We start from the raw sequence: 21,682 nt of genomic DNA, 5'->3' as shown, positions 1-21,682 counted from the left end.
TAGCTCATTGGCATATACCTGTTGATAATAACTTCTGATGATTCTTTCTACTTCCTTGGTGTTAGTTGTGATCTCTCTGTTTTCATTCATAATTTTATGAATTTGGGCTTTCTCTCTTTTCTTTTGGATTAGTGTGGCCAATGGTTTATCGGTCTTATTGATTCTTTCAGAAAACCAGCTTCTAGTTTCATTGATAGTCTCTACTCTATCTCTGGTTTCTACCTCATTGATCTCTGCTCTAATCTTGATTATTTCCCTTCTTATGTGTGGAGTTGGTTTGATTTGTTGTTGACTCTCCAGTTCTTTAAGGTGTAGAGACAGTCTGTGTGTTCTGGATTTTTCACTTTTTTTTTTAGGGAGGCTTGGATGGCTCTGCATTTCCCCCTTAGGACCACTTTTGCTGTATCCCATAGGTTTTGGACCGAAGTGTCTTCATTCTCACTGGTTTCCATGAATTGTTTCAGTTCTTCTTTGATCTCCTGGTTGATCCAAGCATTCTTAAGCAAGGTGGTCTTTATCTTCCAGGTGTTTGAGTTCCTTCCGAACTTCTCCTTGTGACTGAGCTCCAGTTTCAAAGCATTGTGATCTGAGAAGATGCAGGGAATAATCTCATTCTTTTGGTATCGGTTGAGTCCTGATTTGTGACCCAGTATGTGGTCTATTCTTGAGATGGTTCCATGTGCACTTGAGAAGAATGAGTATTCTGTTGTTTTAGGGTGGAATGTTCTGTATATATCTATGAGGTCCATCTGGTCCAATGTGTCATTCCATGCTCCTGTTTCTTTATTGATTTTCTGCTTCGATGACCTGTCTTTTTCTGAGAGAGGCGTGTTAAGATCTCCTACTATTAATGCATTCATATCAATATGACTCTTTATCTTGATTAATAGTTTTCTTACATAATTGGCTGCTCCCATAATGGGGGCATAGATATTTACAATCGTTAGATCATCTTGGTAGATAGTCCCTTTAAGAATTATGTAGTGTCCTTCTGTATCTCTGACTACAGTCTTTAGTTTAAAATGTAATTTATCTTATATGAGAATTGCTACCCCGCCTTCCTTTGAGGCCCATTGGCATGAAAGATGTTTCTCTGTCCCTTCACTTTCAGTCTGGGTTTATCTTTAGGTTCAAAGTGTGTCTTTTATGGACAAGAGGTAGATGGGTCTGTCTTTATATCCAATCTGCCACCCTGTGTCATTTGATGGGTGCATTTAGGCCATTAATATTGAGGGTGATTATTGATAGATACATTTTTATTGACATCGTGTTACCTTTGAAGTCTTTCTTTCTGTAGATTGTCTCTATATTTCTGTTCAATGCTATTCTTAGGACTTTTCCTCTTTTATAGAAGCCCCATTAACATTTCCTGCAGTGTCAGCTTGGTGGTTGCATAGTCCTTTAAGTCTTGCCGGTCTTGGAAACTCTTTATCTCTCCATCCATTTTGAATGACAGTCTTGCTGTATAAAGCATTCCTGGCTGCATGTTCTTCTAATTTAGTGCCCTGAATATATCTTGCCAGTCCTTTCTGGCTTGCCAGTTCTCTGTGGACAGGTCTGACATTATTCTCATGGGCTTTCTGCTGTACGCAAGGAGATTCTTTTTCCTGGAGGCTTTCAAGAGCTTGTATCTACAATTATGATTTCTCAATTTGACTATCAGGTGCCTTGATGTTTTTTTGGAGTGTATAATCTTGAGTGGAGACTGTTCGGCCTCTAGTACATGAACACTGGTCCCATTCGCGAGATTGGGAAAACTTTCATAAGAACTTGTTCCACTATATCTTCTAGAGTTCTTTCTTTCCCCTCCCCTCCAGGGATTCCAATAATTCTGACATTGGAACTTTTCATAGCATCATTTATTTCCCTCATTCTGTTTCCGTGGTTTCTAAGCTGTTGGTTCCAGGCTTCCTCCTGATGCTTTCTCTCTATCTGTTTGTCCTCCAGATCACGAATTCTATCTTCTGTCTCAGTTACCTTAGCTTTGAGAGAATTTAGATTAGATTGGAACTCATTGAGAGCATTGTGAACCTCATCCCTGGTGGCTTTCAGTTCTGCCCTAATATTGTGAACATCATTCCTGGTGGCTTTCAGTTCTGCCCTAATCAATTCCGTTTGTTATCCATGGCTTTCTCCAACCAAGCTATTGCCTGGATAATTGTTAGTCTGAATTCTCTTTCTGACATATTGTGTATGTTGATAGCCATTAGCTCTGTTGCAGAAGGCCCATCCTCTGTAGTTTTCTTCTGTTGGGCATTTCTCCTCCTAGTCATTTTGGTTAGAGAGGACTGAATGTATGTAGCTGGATGTATTGACCATGGTGCGGTAAAGGTTCACCCTGAAACACTTCTGAGCAATCAGGATTCCCCAGCCAAACGAGAGAAAAAAAGAAAAGAAAAAGAAAAAAAGAGAGAGATTGAAGGACAGGGAAAAATAGGGAAGATAAAAGAGAAGGTTCAGCCCAAATCGTACCCCAAGTAAGATTTATGAGGTATAAAAACAAAAACAAACCAAAAGACTGATAAAAGTATATGACAAGAGAAATAGAGAAATTATATATATATTTATAAAAGCAAAAAAAGGAGAACCTCATCGAGAAGAAACCTAAATATAATATTTATATACTGTCAGGACAAACACAAATAAACAGAAACACTGGCGGAAAAAAAAGTTGGGAGAGTGGTTATAAATTCTAGTGTGGGTGAGGAAGTTTATTGTGATTCTTCTTGGATGTATCTTGATATCTTTGTTAAAGGACTCAACTTTCCTAAGATAAAGGATTATTAAAAATTGGTTTACCTATAGGGGTAGCATTGATTGGGGAAAGGGATTACCTCGAAGTTTAACTCTGTATGAATATTAGAATATAAAAATAAAAAAGGAATAAACTAGACTAAAGAAACCAAAAATTTAAAAAAATATATAAAAATAGAAAAGCAAAAGAAAAAACACAGGTGTATGTATAAAAAAGTTTAGGTTAGAAGGTTATTATTGAATTTGATGTACTGGACATCTCACTGTGATAGTAAATAGATTAATAAATTACCTATGTATATAAAAAAAATGCACCAGAATAGTGGGAACGAGTTAAAAATAAAAGAAGTCCTATGAAGTAGTGGTGGTTGTTTTCTTGCTGTCTTTTTTTTTTTTTCCTGGTTGGTTTACTGGGGGAGGGGCCTGCCATGTGGGTTTTCAGTCAATGAGGTTCCCTGATTTAAGTCCTCCCACTCACCTCAAGGGGGTGGGCTCTGAGGAAAATGTTTTTTTCAGACTTTTGTTCTCTGGAGGTTTTTATGTTTGTTCACTTCTTTTCTCTTGCCTTGACCGCTTTTGATGGTTTTTGGAGGTTTAGAGGAAATCAAACTGCACCCCGACCTCCCTCTCAGAGAAAAGCCTCAGCCAGGTCCCCTGTGGGTGCTGCAGGTCCATATCAATTCGCCTTGGCCGCTAGCAGAGCAGATTCTGAGTCGCGGTCCCTGGGGACGCCGGATCTTCTGCTTGTACCCAAAACCACAGCAGCGGTGGCTGTCTGGGCAGCTCCAGACCATCAGAGAGATTCCACACAGTGATCTCACACTGAGATTTTCCCCCTGGCCCGGGCTGGGAGTGTCTGTTCTTTCCGGGTGTAAGAGCGCTGGGCTTGCGTGCACCTCTCTCAGGGGAGCGTGTAGGGCATGCGGGTCTCAGGCTCTGTTAGCATGGCTTGGCCTTCTGCCATCTGGCGAGCCTCCCAGCCCCTCACAGGAGCTGGACCCCACGCGTTCTCGGGCACTCTGGCGGCTCAGGGACAAAGACCTGGTTTCTCTGCCACACTCTCTCTGGCTCAGTGCCAGGGGAGGCTGTCCTGGGTCTGGGACAAAATCTCCTGTCCCTAGCTGACCTGATTCCCACAATTTCTCCCCATGATCCTTTGCTCTTTTTGAGTGCTTTCAACCAAGACTCCAAGTTAATGCTGGTCCCCAGACGCAGGGCACTCTCGTATTAGGGGTATTACTTTCCAGTCAGTCGCCTCTGGTGGCTCCCTCCCCCTTTTGTTTATCTTTCAATATCAGTCCGACATTCCCACTCTGCTTAACCTGCCAACTGGCATTTTCTGCCCCTATAGAGATCCAGACATGTATAATTCTGATCTCAGGCTGATTTCATGGGTGATCGGAGTTCTTTGGTAGGTAATCAACTCAGTTCAGGGTACAGGTTGAAACAGCACCTCCTCCTACTTCCCTGCCATCTTGTCTCTCCCTTGGAGCTCATTTTTGAATTGTGACTGAATGCTACCCTCACATAAGTACTGTGTTCTGGGTTGAAGTGGTTTTCTCAGAGACAAGATGTCTCATTAAAGGCACAGAATACTATTGACCAAATGCAAGCAGTAAATATTCCAGTGGAACCTCCTTTTTTTCTTTAATCTAGATACTCATTTCTTGCCATTCCTTAACTCAGAATCATATATGAAGTAATGAAGTGATTGGACTTGTATTTTATAAATTTTAAATCAGTGCTCACCAATTGAAAAAGTACAAGCCTGAAGGCAAGAAGTCAGGGTAAATTAAGAATAGTGAACAAAATAGCATTAATCTCACTGAATTGAACCATGCTTTAACATCAGAAGGCACTACTGGAAAGATATTTGGGGTAAATATAACCCTCTTGGACTTGTACCATAAAACCACAGACATGGTTGTATGTCACGGACTTTTCATTTGGCTGTGTCTAAACTCTTCAAATTGAGGAGTATTAGCTTATTTAAAACATATAGATTCCAATTGCTTTGAGAGACACTCAATTATTGTATGACCTTAAAATAAGGATCTTGCCGTATTTGAGATTTTAAATTAGAAAATGGATGCCCGGGGTGCCTGGGTGGCTCAGCAGGTTAAGCCTCTGCCTTCAGCTCAGGTCATGATCTCAGGGTCCTGGGATCGAGTCCCACATTGGGCTCTCTGCTCAGCAGGGAGCCTGCTTCCCCCCTCTCTCTGCCTACTGCACTGCCTACTTGTGATTTCTCTCTCTGTCAAATAATAAATAAAATCTTAAAAAAAAAAAAGAAAACGGATTTCCAATATTCTGCTTCAAACTGAATGAATAGAGTATATGAATTCTTTAACTTTCAAAAAGATTTGAGAAGGATAATGCATTACCTCTTCATAGCCTATATCATTAGCACATTTGATGTTTCTTTTTGAAACACCCTAGAAACAGAAGACAAAATATAATGAAAATAAACATGATGCGAAGTAGAACAAATTTCTGTGAAACATGGCTTTATTTTTTAAAGTCTTAATGCAGAAAGATTTTTTAAAATATTCTAAAACAATGAGTTAGCTTTTTTGTTTTATTATTTTATTTATTATTATTTTATTTTTCATTAAGTTCAGTTAGCCAACATTTTGGACATCGTAAGATTTTGCCATGGTGTTCAACGATTCATTAGTTGCCTATAAGACCAAGTGCTCATCCCAACACTTGCCCTTTTCAATACACATCACCCACCATTGCATCCCTCCACCCCTCCCTTCTGTAACCCTCAGTTTGTTTCCTGGAGTCCAGTGTCTCTCATTGTTTGTCTCCCTTTCTGATTTCTTCCTATTCAGTATTTCCCCCCTTCCTCTGTGGTCTCTTGCTCTATTCCTTATGTTCCACATATAAGTGACACCATATGGAAATTGTCTTCTCTGCTTGGCTTATTTCACTTAGCATAATCCCCTTCAGTTCCATCCATGTCAGTGCAAATGAGAGGTATTCATCCTTTCTGATGGCTGAGTGATATTCCATTGTATATATGAACCATGTCTTTATCCATTCATCTGTTGAAGGGCATCTTGTTCCTTCCACAGTTTGGCTATCGTGGATATTGCTGCTATGAATATTGGGTTGCGTGCGTCCCTTCTTCTTACTATATCTGTATCTTTGGGGTAAATACCTAGTAGTGCAATTCCTGGATAGATAGCTCTATTTTTAACGTTTTGAGGAACCCCCATACTGTTTTCCAAAGTGGATGTACCAGCTTCCATTCCCACCAACAGTGTATGGGATTCCCCCGGCTCCACAACTTTGCCAGCACTTGTTGTTTCCTGTATTGTTAATGTTTGCATTCTGACTGGTATAAGGTGGTATCTCCTTGTGGTTTTGATTTGAATTTCCCTGATGGCTAGTGATGTTCAACATTTTCTCATGTGTGTCTGTGAAAAAGGGTCTTTTCATGTCTTCTGCCCATTTCTTGACTATATTATTTGTTTCTTGGATGTTGAGTGTAATAAGTTCTTTATAAATTTTGGATATCAGCCATTTACCAAAATATCATTTGCAAATATGTTCTCCCATTTCATGGGTCGCCTGTTAGTTTTGCTGACTGTTTCCTTTTCTGTGCATTTTTTAATCTTGATGAAGTTCCAAAAGTTCATTTTTGTTTTTGTTTCCCTTGACCTTAGAGATGTGTCTTGAAAGAAGTTGTTGTGTCCAATGTCAAACAGTTTACTACCATTGTTACCCTCTAACATTTTGATGGATTCCTATCTCACACTTAGGTCTTTCATCAAATTTGAGTTTATCTTTGTGCATGGTGTAAGAGAATGACCCAGTTTCATTCTTCTCCATGTGGTTGTCCAATTTTCCAAGCATCATATATTGAAGAGACTGACTTTTTCCCATTGAATAGTCTTTCTTTGTTGTTGAAGATTAGTTGACAGTAGAGTTCAAAGTCCATCTCTGGTTCTATATTCTGCTTCATTGACCTATGTTTCTGTTTTTGTGCCAATAATATGCTGCCTTGATGATCAAAACTTTGTAATATAGCTTGAGGTAACCCATTGTGATGCCCCCAGCTTTGTTTGTGACCTTGGGATTCAGGGTCTTTTCTTGTTCCATGCAAATTTTAGGACTGTTTGTTCCATCTTTGTGAAAAATGTCACTGATATTTTGATAGGAATTTCTTTGAAAGTGTTCATTGCTCTAGGCAGCTTAGGCATTTTAACAATGTGTATTCTTCCAATCCATGAGCATGGAATATTTTTCCAATATTTTATGTCTTGGTCCATTTTTTTTTATCAGTGTTCTTTAGATTCTAAGGTACAGATCCTTTACCTCTTTGGTTAGGTTTATTCCTAATTATATTATGGTTCTTGTAAATAGAATAGATTCTTTATTTTCTGTTTCTCCATTTACACTGTTGTGTACAGAAATACAACTGATTTTTGTGCATCGATTTTGTATCCTGCCACGTGGAACACTATACCAAAAATTAATGATGCCCTTATTATGTAAAAAAAAAAAAAAAATGAAAGAACACAAAGGAAAGTCTCAAAAGAACTAAGTCTAGTTGATACAAAATATTACATCAGTTTCAGGTGTACAATTTAATGATTTGAAAAGTTTATACATTATACTGTGAAAACACAAGCCTCACATACATCACAGTATAATTGACTGTGTTCCTTATGCTTTGATTTTTATTCCTGTGACACATTCTACTTATAATTTTTCTTAAAAATTTAAAAAATTAGAAAAAATTGTAATAATAAATCAATGTAATATTAAAGTAATATAGATTCCATGTGAATAAGAACAGAAAGTATACAATCAACAATTTAGGAACACCCAGCAGAGGAAAATTCAGACTGTGACCTCTGCCACAGAACTATGGGATATGTACATAAACTATATGTTGGAAAAGGAACTCATGGTAACAATTATCCAGGTAATGGCTAGGTTGGAGAAGACCATTAGTGGCAACATAGACTGACAAAGGGTGGAAGTGAGAGCCAACCTGGCAGAAGTTAGAAATGCTATCAATGAGATCCAATCTAGTCTACCTACTCTGACAGCTAGGGTAACCAAGGCAGAAGATAAAATTAGTGATCTAGAAGAAAACCTGATAGAAAAGAAGGATCAGGAAGAGTCCTGGAAAAAACAGCTTAGAAGTCATGAAAACAGAATTAGGGAAATAAATGATGGCATGACACGTTCCAATGTCAGAATTATTGGGATCCTTTAGGGGGCTGGGGAAAAAGAGAAGACTAGAACATATAGTTGAACACATAGTTGAACATATAATAAACACTGGATGAAAATTTTTCTAATCTGGGTAATGGAAGAAGTGTTCATGTCCTAGAGGCAGAAAGGTCAGCCCCCAAGATCAACGAGTGTAGAAAGACCTCCAGGCAAATAACTGTGAATTTCACCAGTCATAAATTCAGAGAGAATGTCTTAAGAGCAGCTAGGGGAAGAGATTCTCTGTGTACAGAGGCAGGACCATCAGAATAATGTCAGACCTGGCCACAGAAACTTGGGAAGCCAGAGAGGCCTGGCAAGACATATTCAGGGCACTAAATTAGATGAACACGCAGCCAAGAACACTTTATCCAGCAAGGCTGACATTCAGAATGGAAGGAGAGATAAAGAGATTCCAAGACTGGCAAGATTTAAAGGAGTATGTGACCACCAAGCCAGCACTACAAGAAATATTAAGGGGTGGTTCTATAAAAGAAGAAATAACCCAAGAGTGTCATAGAACAGAAACTTGGAGAGGCAATCTATAGAAACAAGGACTTCACAGGCAACAGGATGTCAATAAAAACTAATCTTTCAATAATCACTCTCAACGTGAACAGCCTAAATTCTCCCATAAAATAGCACAGGGTTGCAGACTGGATGAAAAGACAGGACCTGTCCATATGCTGTCTACAAGAGACACATTTGGAACCTAAAGATACATTCAGACTGAAAGTGAAGGGATGGAGAAGCATCTTTCCTGCCAATGGGCCTCAAAAGAAAGCTGGGGTAGCAATTCTCATATCAGATAAATTAGATTTTAAGCTAAAGACTGTAGTCAGAGATACAGAATAACACTAATATATTGGGATCTAAATTTTAAAAATGTGAAGATGATCTCAATTTTAGTTTCAACCATAGTACTAATTAATGATATTATCTTTGAAAAATGTAGTGAACTATGAATTTCAGATTGTACATCAGTAAAAAGGAAAAAATAAATATATATATTTCAAATATTTACCTTAAACCTAAAATGAGAAAAAAAATATATTCACATATACATGAAATATATATTTTGTAAAATGAAAAGGCTACATAAAAACTAACTCATGTCTCAGTGGGTTAAAGCCTCTGCCTTCAGCTCCAGTCATGATCCCAGGGTTCTGGGATCAAGCCCCACATTGGGCTCTCTGCTCAGCAGGGAGCTTGCTTCCCTTCCTCTCTCTCTGCCTGCCTCTCTGTCTACTTGTGATCCCTGTCTTTCAAACAAATAATAGATTTTTTAAATCTTTAAAAAAAAAAAAAAACTAACTCATATATGTCATAGCCAAAAATTCATTAGTAATGCAATGTATGAATATTGTTAATTCAGTTAAGGTTTTGATACATATTGAGATGAACAATAAAATATTTTTTAAAAGACATCAGCAAAAAGCAGGACAGTGCAATAAGGATAGCTATTAGCTTCTTCAGCTCTTATAATTGCATTCTTCTCTATCGTCTCAGAGGGGATTTATTGACAGAAAACATTCATCCACTCACTTAATGGGCATAGTAAAGCCCTCCTACTTCTCTCTGTACACTTAACCTGGTCACACTCCATTTGCCCATCTGAATGAGACTGGATTCAACCAGAGAAGCAGACAGAACTGCAAGAAAAAAAAGGGTGATTATTTTCTAACTGTCTTGACTTCTGCTTCTGATATTCTCCATTATAGTTGTTGAAAATATGTCCTTAATTTTCTTTTTACCTATTTGTAAGTGGAAAAAACAAATTTACCTTTTCTCTTGAATCTTTTTGTATAGCACATTAAAAAAAATGTATTTTTGCTTTCTAATTATTTGCATACAGAAGAACATTACACATTTCCTATATAATTGGATAATGTATTTGTTTTCCTGAAATTGAAATTTTGCAGATGAGCTATTGATTTTACTTTGAGTGGAGATAATTTTTGAGGGTTAGAAATAAATATCTGAATCGTATTTATATTTTCTAATGAAACTGACAGTGGGTGACCTAATACCCAAATTATCTACTATGTAGGGAAGACCAGGTCCCCCCAAATTCTGAGGCATAGTTACAGCCTGTGGGCTCAACTCAGTGTAGTTGTGCTCGGTTAAGCAGACCATAAGAATATGAATTCCTTACTGTGTAAATTGAGAAAATAAGATGTAGAGTCTTGGGAAAGATAAAATATGATAAAGCATTAGAACAATTCCTAGGATGCTGTCAGCTTCAAATAAAGTTTAACATTAATCCACCACCACTGTCAATGAATTTACATGTTAAATATGCGTTAAGTTGTTTATATGAAGCTCAAGGAATTATATTAGAAAGGAGTAACTATGAACAGAAGGGCCAGTCGCCATGCATACAACAGACAGTGTTCACTTTTGTGTCTGGTATCCCAGGTGGACCGTTCAGTGTGTCTTAATGGCAGGACCCACATTTACAAAAGCACAGCAAAGATTTCTCAGTAAACCCCAAGTACCTTTGTGGTCTCCCTTCATTCACTCAGCAAGCTGTTTCAAGGCCTTCACATTTATTGCTCACTGTGCTGATTATTAATTTATTTTGACCACAAATACAGACTTTGTCAGCAGATGTGTTTTGTAATTTATCAGGCTATGTTTTTATTTTTCACAGGTCTCAAATTTCATCTTTCAGTGAGGGTGAGATGTGATAGAAAGGCTATTGTTGTTGATGCAATTTGTCAAAATTTGTTGAATATCTATATTAAGAACTCAAAATCATTTGCAGTGTTCTCAACTGCTTTATCAACTGAGAATATTAATAATTTGATGTTTTAATTAGTCTTAGAATTATGAAAAAAGTATGAAATATATTTTTAAAAGCATAAAACATAGAAATTGTAAATTCTTCTCGAAATATCTAGACATGATAACTGCCTCTAAGCCCTTCCCAGAAAGAGGACTCGATATTTGCTTCCTCTTAGTAAGGACTTCTGAATTTTGAGATTTGACATGTCAGAAATTAAAAGTTTGCAAAAGTTCAAACTTCAGAACAGAAAATGTCAAAGGAGGTATTATTCTCTGAAGAAAGGTCAGATGTATTTTGTGCTAATTGTTTTTATTTATTTTGTAGCTATCTTAGAATTCTGCTTTAAATTGCATTTCTATTTTTGTCTCTGAATAGACTGACTGTGACCTCATTAACTGTAATTAGATTTAAATATTTTTGATTCATCTTTAGCATCTGATAGAGAGGCTGGCTGTGAACAGCAAGATAAAGAAGTAAATGGTAAATTGGAGTCAGAAATATCATAGTGTTGTTCAACTTTGCTCTCTGAATCTCAGTTCCATGAACAATTAATTGCTATGTGCATTAAAGCAGATAACATTTGGGGAAACAACTAAAGCCTTCTCTGATAAATAGCAATGACTGTCTAAATACTACTTCCTGTCCTCTGAAATGTAAGTAGATAGTAGAAATTCTAAGATGAATTTCAACTTGGAAAAACATGTACTGGATACAAATTAGATAGATTTCTCATAAAGTTCTGCTTAATCAGGGTTAAAATAAGATATGTATGTATATCTTATTTTAGCGATAAAATAAGATATATATAACTTGTTACATATATAGATATGTATATCTTATTATATGTCTTATTTATATTATATTGTAATTATTATATATTTATAATTTATATTTATATATAAATTTATATTTATCTTTATCTATATCTTTATTCATTTATCTTTATATTTATCTTTATCTTTTTATGTTATATTATATTATTTATATATATTCATAATATATATTATCAATATCTTATTTATCTTATTTATAAGGGTAATAATATATATTATATATATATCTTATTTTATCGCTAAAATAAGATATACAATATATATATAATATATCTTATTTTAGCAATAAAAAAAGATATATCCATAAAATAAGATATATATATCTTATTATGTATCTTATTTTAGGGGTAAAATAATATCTTATCTTATTATATATATAATTAAATATTATGTATTTAAAATATATAGTATAGATATCTTAAAGTTCATTTTTATAGAATAATTATACATGTATATAATAAGTATATATATATACATATATATGTATAATACATATACACACATATACACTCCTAAGTTATTTAGGACTACAGAAATGGTCCAATCAAATCTTTAAATGCATAAATAAATATTAAACTTGTGAACTGACATAATGGATCTCATATTTTCAAATGATAATAGTAGCAGCCATCTCTTACATAGATTCTGCATAATTATTACTGTACCTATTAACTATTTTATTCATAAGTCATCTGTAACCAGTAATGGTCAAGCACTTTCCTCACTTAATCCTAAACATATGCATGATATAGCATTATTCTTTTCCTCTTTTTTATGTATGTAGAATGAATGGAGGTAGAGTGCATAGAGGATAAGCTGGACACACAGCCAGTCTGGCTTCAGAGTTGGAGCTCCAAAATGGTGACCCTAGGCTATCTAAGGGTTTGGTCATTGGTTAGGATCATGATCTGTTTGGGGGGATTTGTGGGTTACCCCAAACAATCACAGTGCCTCACTGTGGGGTTCAAGAATTTCATATAGATTTTCCCCAAATTTTGTTGAGGCTACTTTTTATTTTTCTTTATTATACATTTCCTTTTTCTTTTTTAAAATTTCAATTCAATTAGTGAACTTAATTAGTAATGTTCCATGGTTCATTAGATTGTTCTTTTTGCGGTATTACTGACTTAAAATTCTACTAGTTTCAGTTTTACAAGGTAATGATTTGATAATTCTGTGCACTGTGAAATTAGTTTTTCTTATATGAAATTATCTTTTTTCTTTTGTAGAATGCACCTTAAAGCGTTTTTAAGATTTCTGTTGAAGGGACACCTGAGTGACTCAGTCAGCTGGGCATCTGCTTTTGGCTTGTGTCATGATCTGGGGTCCTGGGATTGAGTTCCGTATCAGGCTCCCTGCTCAGCCTGGAGTCCGCTTCTCCCTCTTCCTCTGCTTGCCACTCTCCCTGCTTGTGCTCTCTATGTCATATAAATGAAAAAACAAAAAACAAAAAACAAAAAAACAAATCTCAGTTCGATTCTTAGACCAGAGAGGTTAATGGTATTTTGTTTATCTATAATAAAAATTCTAGAAGGAGAGACTGTGCGTGTGTGTACACACACACACACACACACACACATACATAATACATATATACATATATACACACATATTTAAATACATATATACATATATATGTATACATATATACATATACATATATACACACATATATACATATATATGTGTGTGTATATATATATATATATATATATAAATTCTACATCTTGATTCATCTTTTGTGTTTCATTAAGGCAACAGCTAACCTAAACATTTACATGCTTCTGGGTAAAGGATATTATATCAAAAGGAAAACTCATGATACAATGAACAATGCAAACTCCCAAATGGTAAATTTATATAAATACAGATAATGTGTATTCTTTAAATCTATAAAACCATGGATTTTTTTTTTCTGATAACATAATTGGGTTTTCATTCTCTCTTTCTCTCTCAACACATTCATTTCAGTGGGTGGTGTTTTGTGATTGATTCATTAATCCCAAAGATTTCCTAGGTTGCCCAGATGAAATCACATGGAGAACATCAACTGGCTAGCTAACCACACTGGAAGATCAGATTTCACCCTGGTGGGAATCTTTAGTGAATCCAAACACCCAGCTCTCCTTTCTTTGGTCATTTTTGTGCTTTTCCTAATGGCCTTGTCTGGAAACACCATCTTGATTCTATTGATACATTCTGATGCCCACCTCCACACACCCATGTATTTTTTCATTAGCCAGCTATCTCTCATGGACATGATGTATATTTCTGTTACTGTGCCCAAGATGCTCATAGACCAAGTCATGGGTATGAACAAGATCTCAGACATAGAATGTGGGATACAAATGTTTCTCTATGTGACACTAGCAGGTTCAGAATTTTTTCTTCTAGCCTCCATGGCCTACGACCGCTATGTGGCCATCTGCGATCCTCTTCATTACCCTGTCCTCATGAACCATCGGGTGTTACACCTTCTAGCATCTGGCTGCTGGCTCCTGGGTTCAGTGGATGGTTTCTTGTTGACTCCCATCACCATGACCTTCCCCTTCTGCAGATCTCGAGAGATACATCATTTTTTCTGTGAAGTCCCTGCTGTATTGAAACTCTCTTGTTCAGACACTTCCGTCTATGAGATTTTCATGTACCTGTGCTGTGTCCTTATGCTTCTCATTCCTGTGATAGTCATTTCAGGATCTTACTACTTTATCCTCATCACCATCCATAGGATGAACTCAGTAGAAGGACAGAAGAAGGCCTTTGTCACTTGTTCTTCCCACATGACTGTGGTCATCCTCTTCTATGGGGCTGCCATTTATACTTACATGCTCCCCAGCTCCTACCATACACCAGAGAAGGACATGATGGTATCTGTCTTTTACACCATACTCACTCCCGTGCTCAACCCTTTGATCTATAGTCTAAGAAATAAGGATGTTATGGGAGCTCTGAAGAAAATGTTGAATGTGGGACTTGTCTTTCAAGAAACTATAAAGTAGGGGCACCTGGATGGTTCAGTAGTTTAAGCTTCTGCCTTTGCCTCAGGCCATGATCCCAGCCAGAGTTCTGGGATCAAACTGTGCTTTGGGCTCCCTGCTTAGTGAGGAGTCTGCTTTTCCTTCTGCCCCTCTAACTCATTCTCTTTTAAATTTTTTTTAAAAGAAACTATATAGTAGGAAACTGTTATATATTGCCTCCCTGTATTAAAAAAGAAACCCTCTGAAAAACAATCTTAGGGGTTTGAAGTGACGGGGGTGTGGGAGGATGGGGTAACAGGTGGTGGGTATTATAGAGGGCATGGATTGCATGGAGCACTGGGTATGGTGAAAAAATAATAAATACTGTTATGCTGAAAATAAATAAGTTAATTTTAAAAATTAAAAAAAAGAAACCCCCCTTTTTATTTTTTTAATTTTTATTTTTTAGAAAGTCTTTAATTTTCTAATTTTTATTCTTTCAAAACATTTCTTACAATTATATTATAGTTATTTTATATTTAGTGAAGTTGATAACTTCACTCTGACTATGTAGAACACCCATATTCTTAGGAAATACATAATTAAAATATTTAGAGAAAAAAGATCAAGTGATTCTATATAATTGCTTGAAATGAGGGAGCAAGAAAAGGGTGGTGAAGAGAAAGAGGTAAAAAAAATGTTAACTGTTGAGTCTGGGTAAATAGGTATGTGGCTGTGGTTTATACCATTCTTATTCATACTACCTTTCTCTAAGTGTAAAATTTTATAATCTTATAAAATATGCTCATTTCAATGTGACTAATTATTATTGTGACAATCCTGTAATCTCCATACTTTGTATCATCCCTTAGTTTGCTAGACCACAATGATATGCACTATGTGGACATGGTCCAAAACTGAAAGCACCTAGTGGTTAAAATGTAGGTTTTGTATCTATGCTTGCATAAGAAATTGCGGGACAAATATGAACTCAGGATGAAAGGAAGATTTAGGGGAGATTCCCTGCTTGAGGTGATGTCTGAATCGAGTTTTGAAGTATGTACTTTATTGAACAAAAAAAGAGAAGCATGATATCAAATATACAAACTTTGTCATTTATTCAATAAATACTTAAACTCTTATAATCCAAAATAACAGCTAAATGAGTTTAAAGTTTGAGCACTATATGGTTGCTGTTTTCAAGGAATTTGAACCTCTATAGTTTTATATGGAAAGAGGTACCATACAATTATGATAAGCCTAATATATATATGATGCTAATGCGGAAAGTGTATGACTCATAAGTACACATCTGTTCTAGCTGTGATACATGGATTTGGTCAAAAAAGGGGACTGAGATCAGCCTCTGTAACTCAGTACAAATGTTGACTAGATGTTCCCTCAGATAAGTACAGGAGACTGTGGCAGAAGGGACGTTCTCAGGGACAATATGCCACAGAAAAGGCACAACATGTGCAAATGTCTGAAGGTTGGCAAAGCATAAGGGATAAATGTTTCAATCGCTCATTCTTTCCTACTTTAGTTTATATAAATCTTTCTTGCCCTTCTGTGACCCAGAGTTTTACAAGCAGCGGCAAAATGATTAGATCTGCACTTTAGAAATGTTAAATTAGTGGTCATTTGGGGAAGTGCAGCGCTGCAAGTAGAGAGACGAAGTGAGCAAAGATGGTGAAGTAGATGGTGTTGATCTAAATTGAATGGACCATGCCTTGACACCAGAATGGACTGGATGGAGGAATGGTATATTTGGAATATGTGGGGCCTTTTGAACCTGGTCCATAAAACCACAGACATGGTTATATATCTACCATTTTATAATGGGGCTGTGTCCAACTTGTGAAAAATCAGACAGTTTCAAAAGTACGGATTAATTTTCCTCTTGACACACATGATTAGTTCATGATTGTAAAACAAAGATCTTGCAGTGTTTTGGAAAACGATAGCAGAAAACCAATTCTCAATATTTTTTGTTGCAATAAAACTGAATACAATATGGACACTCTAAAGTAATTAAGAAATGTATGTATCACCCCTCAGTTTTATGACTATAATGATACATTTCATGGTTCCATTTACAACAGCCAGATGTGAAGAATAAAATGAGACAAAATAAAACACAATGTGGTATTGAGCTACATTATTACAAAGATTTTATAATTTTAAAAATTTTATTTTTTAATTTTTATTATTAACATATAATATATTATTTGTTTCAGGGGTACAAGTCTGTGTTTCATAAGTCTTACATAACACACAGAACTTACCACAACACATATGCTCCCCAATTTCCATCATTCAGTCTCTGCATTCATCCACTGCCCTCCCATCTAACAATCCTCAGTTTGTTTCCTGAGATTAAGAGTCTCTTATACTTTGTCTCCCTCTCTGATTTTGTCCCGAACCATTTATTTCCTCTCTTCATCTATGAACCTCTGCCTTATTTCTTAAGTTCCACATATCAGTGAGATCATATGAAAATTATCTTTTTTCTGATTGACTTATTTTATCTAGCATAATATCCTCTAGTTCCATCCACATTATTGTAAATGGCAAGATATCATTTTTTATGGCTGTGTAATATTCCATTGTGGTGTGTGTGTGTGTGTGTGTGTGTGTGTGTGTGTGTGTGTGAGTTTGTATAATCACATCTTATTTATCCATTCATCTGTTGATGGATCTGAGCTCTTCCCACAGTTTGGCTATTGAGGACATTGCTGTTATACACATTGGGAAGAAGATGTCCCTTTGGATTCCTACATATTTGGGGTAAATACTCAGTAGGGCAATTTCTGGGTGATAGAGTAGCTCTATTTTCAATTTTTTGAGGAACCCCCATGTTATGTCCCAAAGAGACTGCACCATCTTTCCTTCCAACCAACAGTGGAGGCGGATTCCCCTTTCTCCACATCCTGGACAACATTTGTCATTTCCTGACTTAATTTTACCATTCTGACTGGTATGAGGACCTATCCCATTGTCTTGATTTGTGCTTCCTTGATGCCAAGTGATATTGAGCACTTTTTCATTTGATTGTTGCTTTTTGGATGTCTTCTTTGCAGAAATGTCTGTTTATGTCTTCTGCCCATTTCTTGATTGGATTATTTGTTCCATGGAACTTACTGAGTTTCATAAAATCTTTATATTTGAGATATTAACCCTTAATGTGAATATCTTCTCCCATCTGTCAGTTGTCTTTTGGTTCTGTTGACTTTTTCCTTTGCTGTGCAAAGGGTTTTTTTTTTTTTTTATCTTGATGAAGTGTCAGTAGTTCATTTTTGCCTTTGTTTCCCTTGCATTTGGAGACATGTCTAGTAAGAAGTGGCTTTGGCTGAAGTCAAAGAGGTTGCTGCCTATGTTCTCCTCAAGTATTTTGATGGATTCCTGTCTCATATTTAGGTCTATCATCCAGTTTGACCCTATTTTTGTGTGTAGTGCAATGAAATGATCCAGTTTCATTCTTCTGCATGTGGATGTCCAATTTTCCCAACCAAAAAACCTCAGCAACAACAACAAAAAAAATCACTTTAATTTTTTTTTATAACAATTACTTTTCTTTTTAGGGAATGTGTCTAAAATACAATTTCCACAGTCTTTACTAATAAAAGTTTACAAGTTTATGTAGTTGGTAAAGTTATTTATCAAATTATAGACAACACCTAATACTTGGAATTTGTGTTTAAAATTTCCTGCATCTAGAGTTAAAAACTGAAATGGAAGAGCTACAAGCACTCAAATGCACTTGCTTACAAGTATCAAACAAGTAGCTGCTCAAAAATAGTTTAACATTTTCAATTTTTTAATTTATTCATGTGTTTGTGATAGTGATACCTCTAGCCAGAGGAACCATGTCTATCCCATGGTAACAAGGTTTCAGGTTTCTACATCCTTTAGAGCACATTAAAGACCATTATTGGAAATCTTCATCCAAATTCAGAATTAATATTATTGTTCATTGGATAGAAAAATCTTCCATTATTTTTTTCATAAAATTTCTGCTTTCTTAAATGTGTTCAAAAATAACATTTGAAGAAACATAATGAGCAAAACTATTTTCTAGAGATGGCTAAAGTAGTACGCTTCTTAAACATAATCAGATACATTAAAGTTAACATTTAACATAGCTTTGATTGTTTTTCCCCTCTTAGGTTATTTTCTGTAAACATACAATTTAGTGTACCTGACACTGAGTTTCAAAAATGAAAACCTCTAATGATATGGTTAAAAATCTGAGTTATGTAATTTAAACTTCTATTTTAGTGAGAAAATCAGGCTGCTGTATGTTTTTTGTTCTTTTTTCTTCTTCTTTTTTTTTTTTGGTTTGTTTGTTTTGTTTTGGTGAATTTCAGTGAGCTAATTTAAGATCTTACCATTTCAGTGCTTGGAGACTGGGTTATATTCAATAGGATGGATATGTCCCCAATTCCAAAATAAATCACCTATTAATAAGCTTAGTGATGTCATTGTTGAATCTTGATAGCAATTATTTGAAAATAAAATAGTGTCTGTTACAAGTATCTTCACATAAATGATTATTTTGGTAGTACAAATAATCAATGATTTTTAAATTTTGTTACAAAGTCTTAATTTACAAACTATATAGTTATAGACTGATTTAGTGCCCACAAACTGAAGAAAGAGGACAAACATCTTCATTGTGCTGAAGAGTCTCTATCCCCCCAGCTCATGCATGTTTGTTCTGTGACCAGAAGGGGTTAATTGTTCCTCAGCCTTCTGCGTGGTTTGCCAGTGACAGCCCACAAGCAAATGATTAAAGGTTAGAAGACACAGATCTTTGTATTGATACCCTCAGCATTGTCTATCAGGCAGAGACTGTTAATGGTCAGATACTCCCCTCTGAGGCTCTGCCCTCACCTATGGTCATCCTTCCAGCAGTTTTAGCTGCTATGGAACCTGACAACCACTGCTACTCCCCTTGTCCCTTGGGAGCGAGGCTGGCAAAAGCTTCCCTTTTTTTTTTTCTCTCCTTTTTGGTGACTTTTTTTTTTAAAGATTTTATTTATTTATTTGACAGAGAGAGATCACAAGTAGGCAGAGAGGCAGGCAGAGAGAGAGAGAGAGAGGAGGAAACAGGCTCCCTGCTGAGCAGAGAGCCCGATGTGGGACTTGATTCCAGGACCCTGAGATCATGACCTGAGCCGAAGGGTGAAACCTTGGTAAAATCCCAATGTAATTGAAAGACCACCCATCCCCCGTCGTTAACTAATTAACTGCTCTTTTGTTGTGTAAAAGTACCCCTCCTCCCCTTGCAATGAAAAGACCCTTCCCCCAGGGTTGAATTCAATGTAACTGCTCTTTTGCCTTTCTGTAACCACTTGGCTTTTAGGGCATGACACTTGACTCCTGTTTGAACAAGATACCCTCTCCTAATAGCCGGGGCATGGTCACGTAGGCAAGGGGGCTGCATGGTCACCTAGGTCACGTAGGTAAGGGGGCTGCATGGTCACATAGGTCACATAGCCAGGATGCCTTTCTGCTGAGTGATAAGGTCAAACTTCCCCTTTTTGTTTCCCCTTCCCGCCTTTCTCTTCGCACGAGGGGGTCTTCCAGGGCCAATCCACTAACACCAAGTATGCCTTTTTTTCAAATGTTCAAATTGTCAGCCAATCGGCCCCGTCCCATCCGGGACTTGTTTGTACCTGTCTATAAAAATCCTGCACCACCTCAGCCAGGTGTGCTCAGCTAGCAGGAGCTGCTGACCACCCGCAGGCGCCTGCGTAACAATAAAGAACCTCTTGCTGATTGCATCCAGTGGCAGTGTTGGATTCTTGGGTAAGGGGATCCGCAGGTCTTTCAGTGGCTTAACACTTTTAGATTAGAATACCATTTGTATAATTGTTCCTATTTAATTAAATGCTACTTACTCAAACAGGCTGTGGATAAAATTTAAATGATCCTGAAGGCACGCAATGAAATTAAATCTGTTTTTAAACAGGTGGCAAGTAATTGGGTTTCATAAAGTGCTTCAAACTTGTAATATTGTATCTGTAAAATGAATACAGTATCTTTTAACAATCCTTTAATTTTAAAAGGTAAAAAAAGTTGTTGAGTTATATTTTTATGTGAAGAATTGTTGAGAAGTAATTCTTTTATCCTAAAGAGCTGTGACTGTTGCAGTGAGACTCTGGGAATGTGTAGGCTGAGGACTTGCTGGAGAATTCCTGAGTTCTCTCCCATTTGGGCAGTGGGGCTGGGAGGGCAAACACGCCCACGTGCCCATTAATCTCAGTGGCCCAGCCCCAGGGGGAGGCAGCTGCAGAGTGCTGGGCCTTTCTGCAGGAGACAGCCTCCAACAGCGCTCCTTTCGATGGTAGAAGGTTAAGTATTCAATGACCCCTGATTTAATTTAAAAATCAACATAGTTAAACTGAGAGGACAGGACATGTGGAGTGGGGGAGGGTCAGAGGTGGCCGGACTGCCCCAGCTTGGCAGAAGCAGATGGCCTTGCGGATGGCACCTGTGGACCCAGCAGCAGCAGCTACTTTGCAGACTGGCCTGGCAGCTCCTCCAAAGGTTACACATAGTCACCACGTGACCCAGGAGTTCCCCTGCTGGGCATGCACCCAAAGAAATGAAAGCGTCCCTCTGCACAAGGGTTTGTCCAGGAGTATGTGTGGAGGCATTATCCATAACCACCAAAGAACAAACACCACCCAAATGTCCATCAGAGGACAAGTGCATAAACACCATGCGGTCCATCCATCCAACACCCGATACACGGAATGTTATTCAACCAGGAAAGGAATGAGGCCTGACACGCAGTTCCGCGCTTCTACACGGATGAGCCTCAGCCAAACTCTACTCTCTGAAGGAAGCAGATGAAATGCCAATTGAATATTACCCCCACCTTAAAAGACCACCAGAGATGTGAGTCAAAGCCAATCAGCAAGGGTTGTTTATTGCAGGTTCGAACCTGGACCTCTGCGGCGCTCGTTGCCGATAACACCGAGAGGTCCAGAGCTGGGTCAGTGCAGGATTTTTATAGACAGATACAAACAAGTTTCGGGTGGGGCTGAGCTTATTGATTGATAGTTTGAACACAATTGGGAGTCTCCTGGTGGAATGTTACATTCCTGCTA

The 21,682-nt window shown here is 37.0% G+C and overlaps 1 protein-coding gene across 1 annotated transcript; it reads left to right on the top strand.

Annotated features, from left to right (window-relative positions):
* Positions 1-13,643: 13,643 nt before the first annotated feature.
* On the top strand, positions 13,644-14,606 carry LOC132028071 (olfactory receptor 2T29-like). Its single transcript, XM_059416723.1, has one exon. It carries the CDS (start codon positions 13,644-13,646, stop codon positions 14,604-14,606), a length of 963 nt encoding a protein of 320 aa, XP_059272706.1.
* The last annotated feature ends 7,076 nt before the right edge of the window (positions 14,607-21,682 follow it).

The sequence above is a fragment of the Mustela nigripes genome, chromosome 12 (genome assembly GCF_022355385.1).
Source record: "Mustela nigripes isolate SB6536 chromosome 12, MUSNIG.SB6536, whole genome shotgun sequence".
NCBI classification, from domain to species: Eukaryota; Metazoa; Chordata; class Mammalia; order Carnivora; family Mustelidae; genus Mustela; species Mustela nigripes.
The sequence above is the reverse complement of the archived record's forward strand: the minus strand, read 5'-3'. Positions and strand labels throughout refer to the sequence as shown.

Bases quoted from the DNA above. Each gene is read 5' to 3' on its own strand.
- LOC132028071 (XM_059416723.1), top strand. From the start codon at position 13,644: ATGGAGAACATCAACTGGCTAGCTAACCACACTGGAAGATCAGATTTC.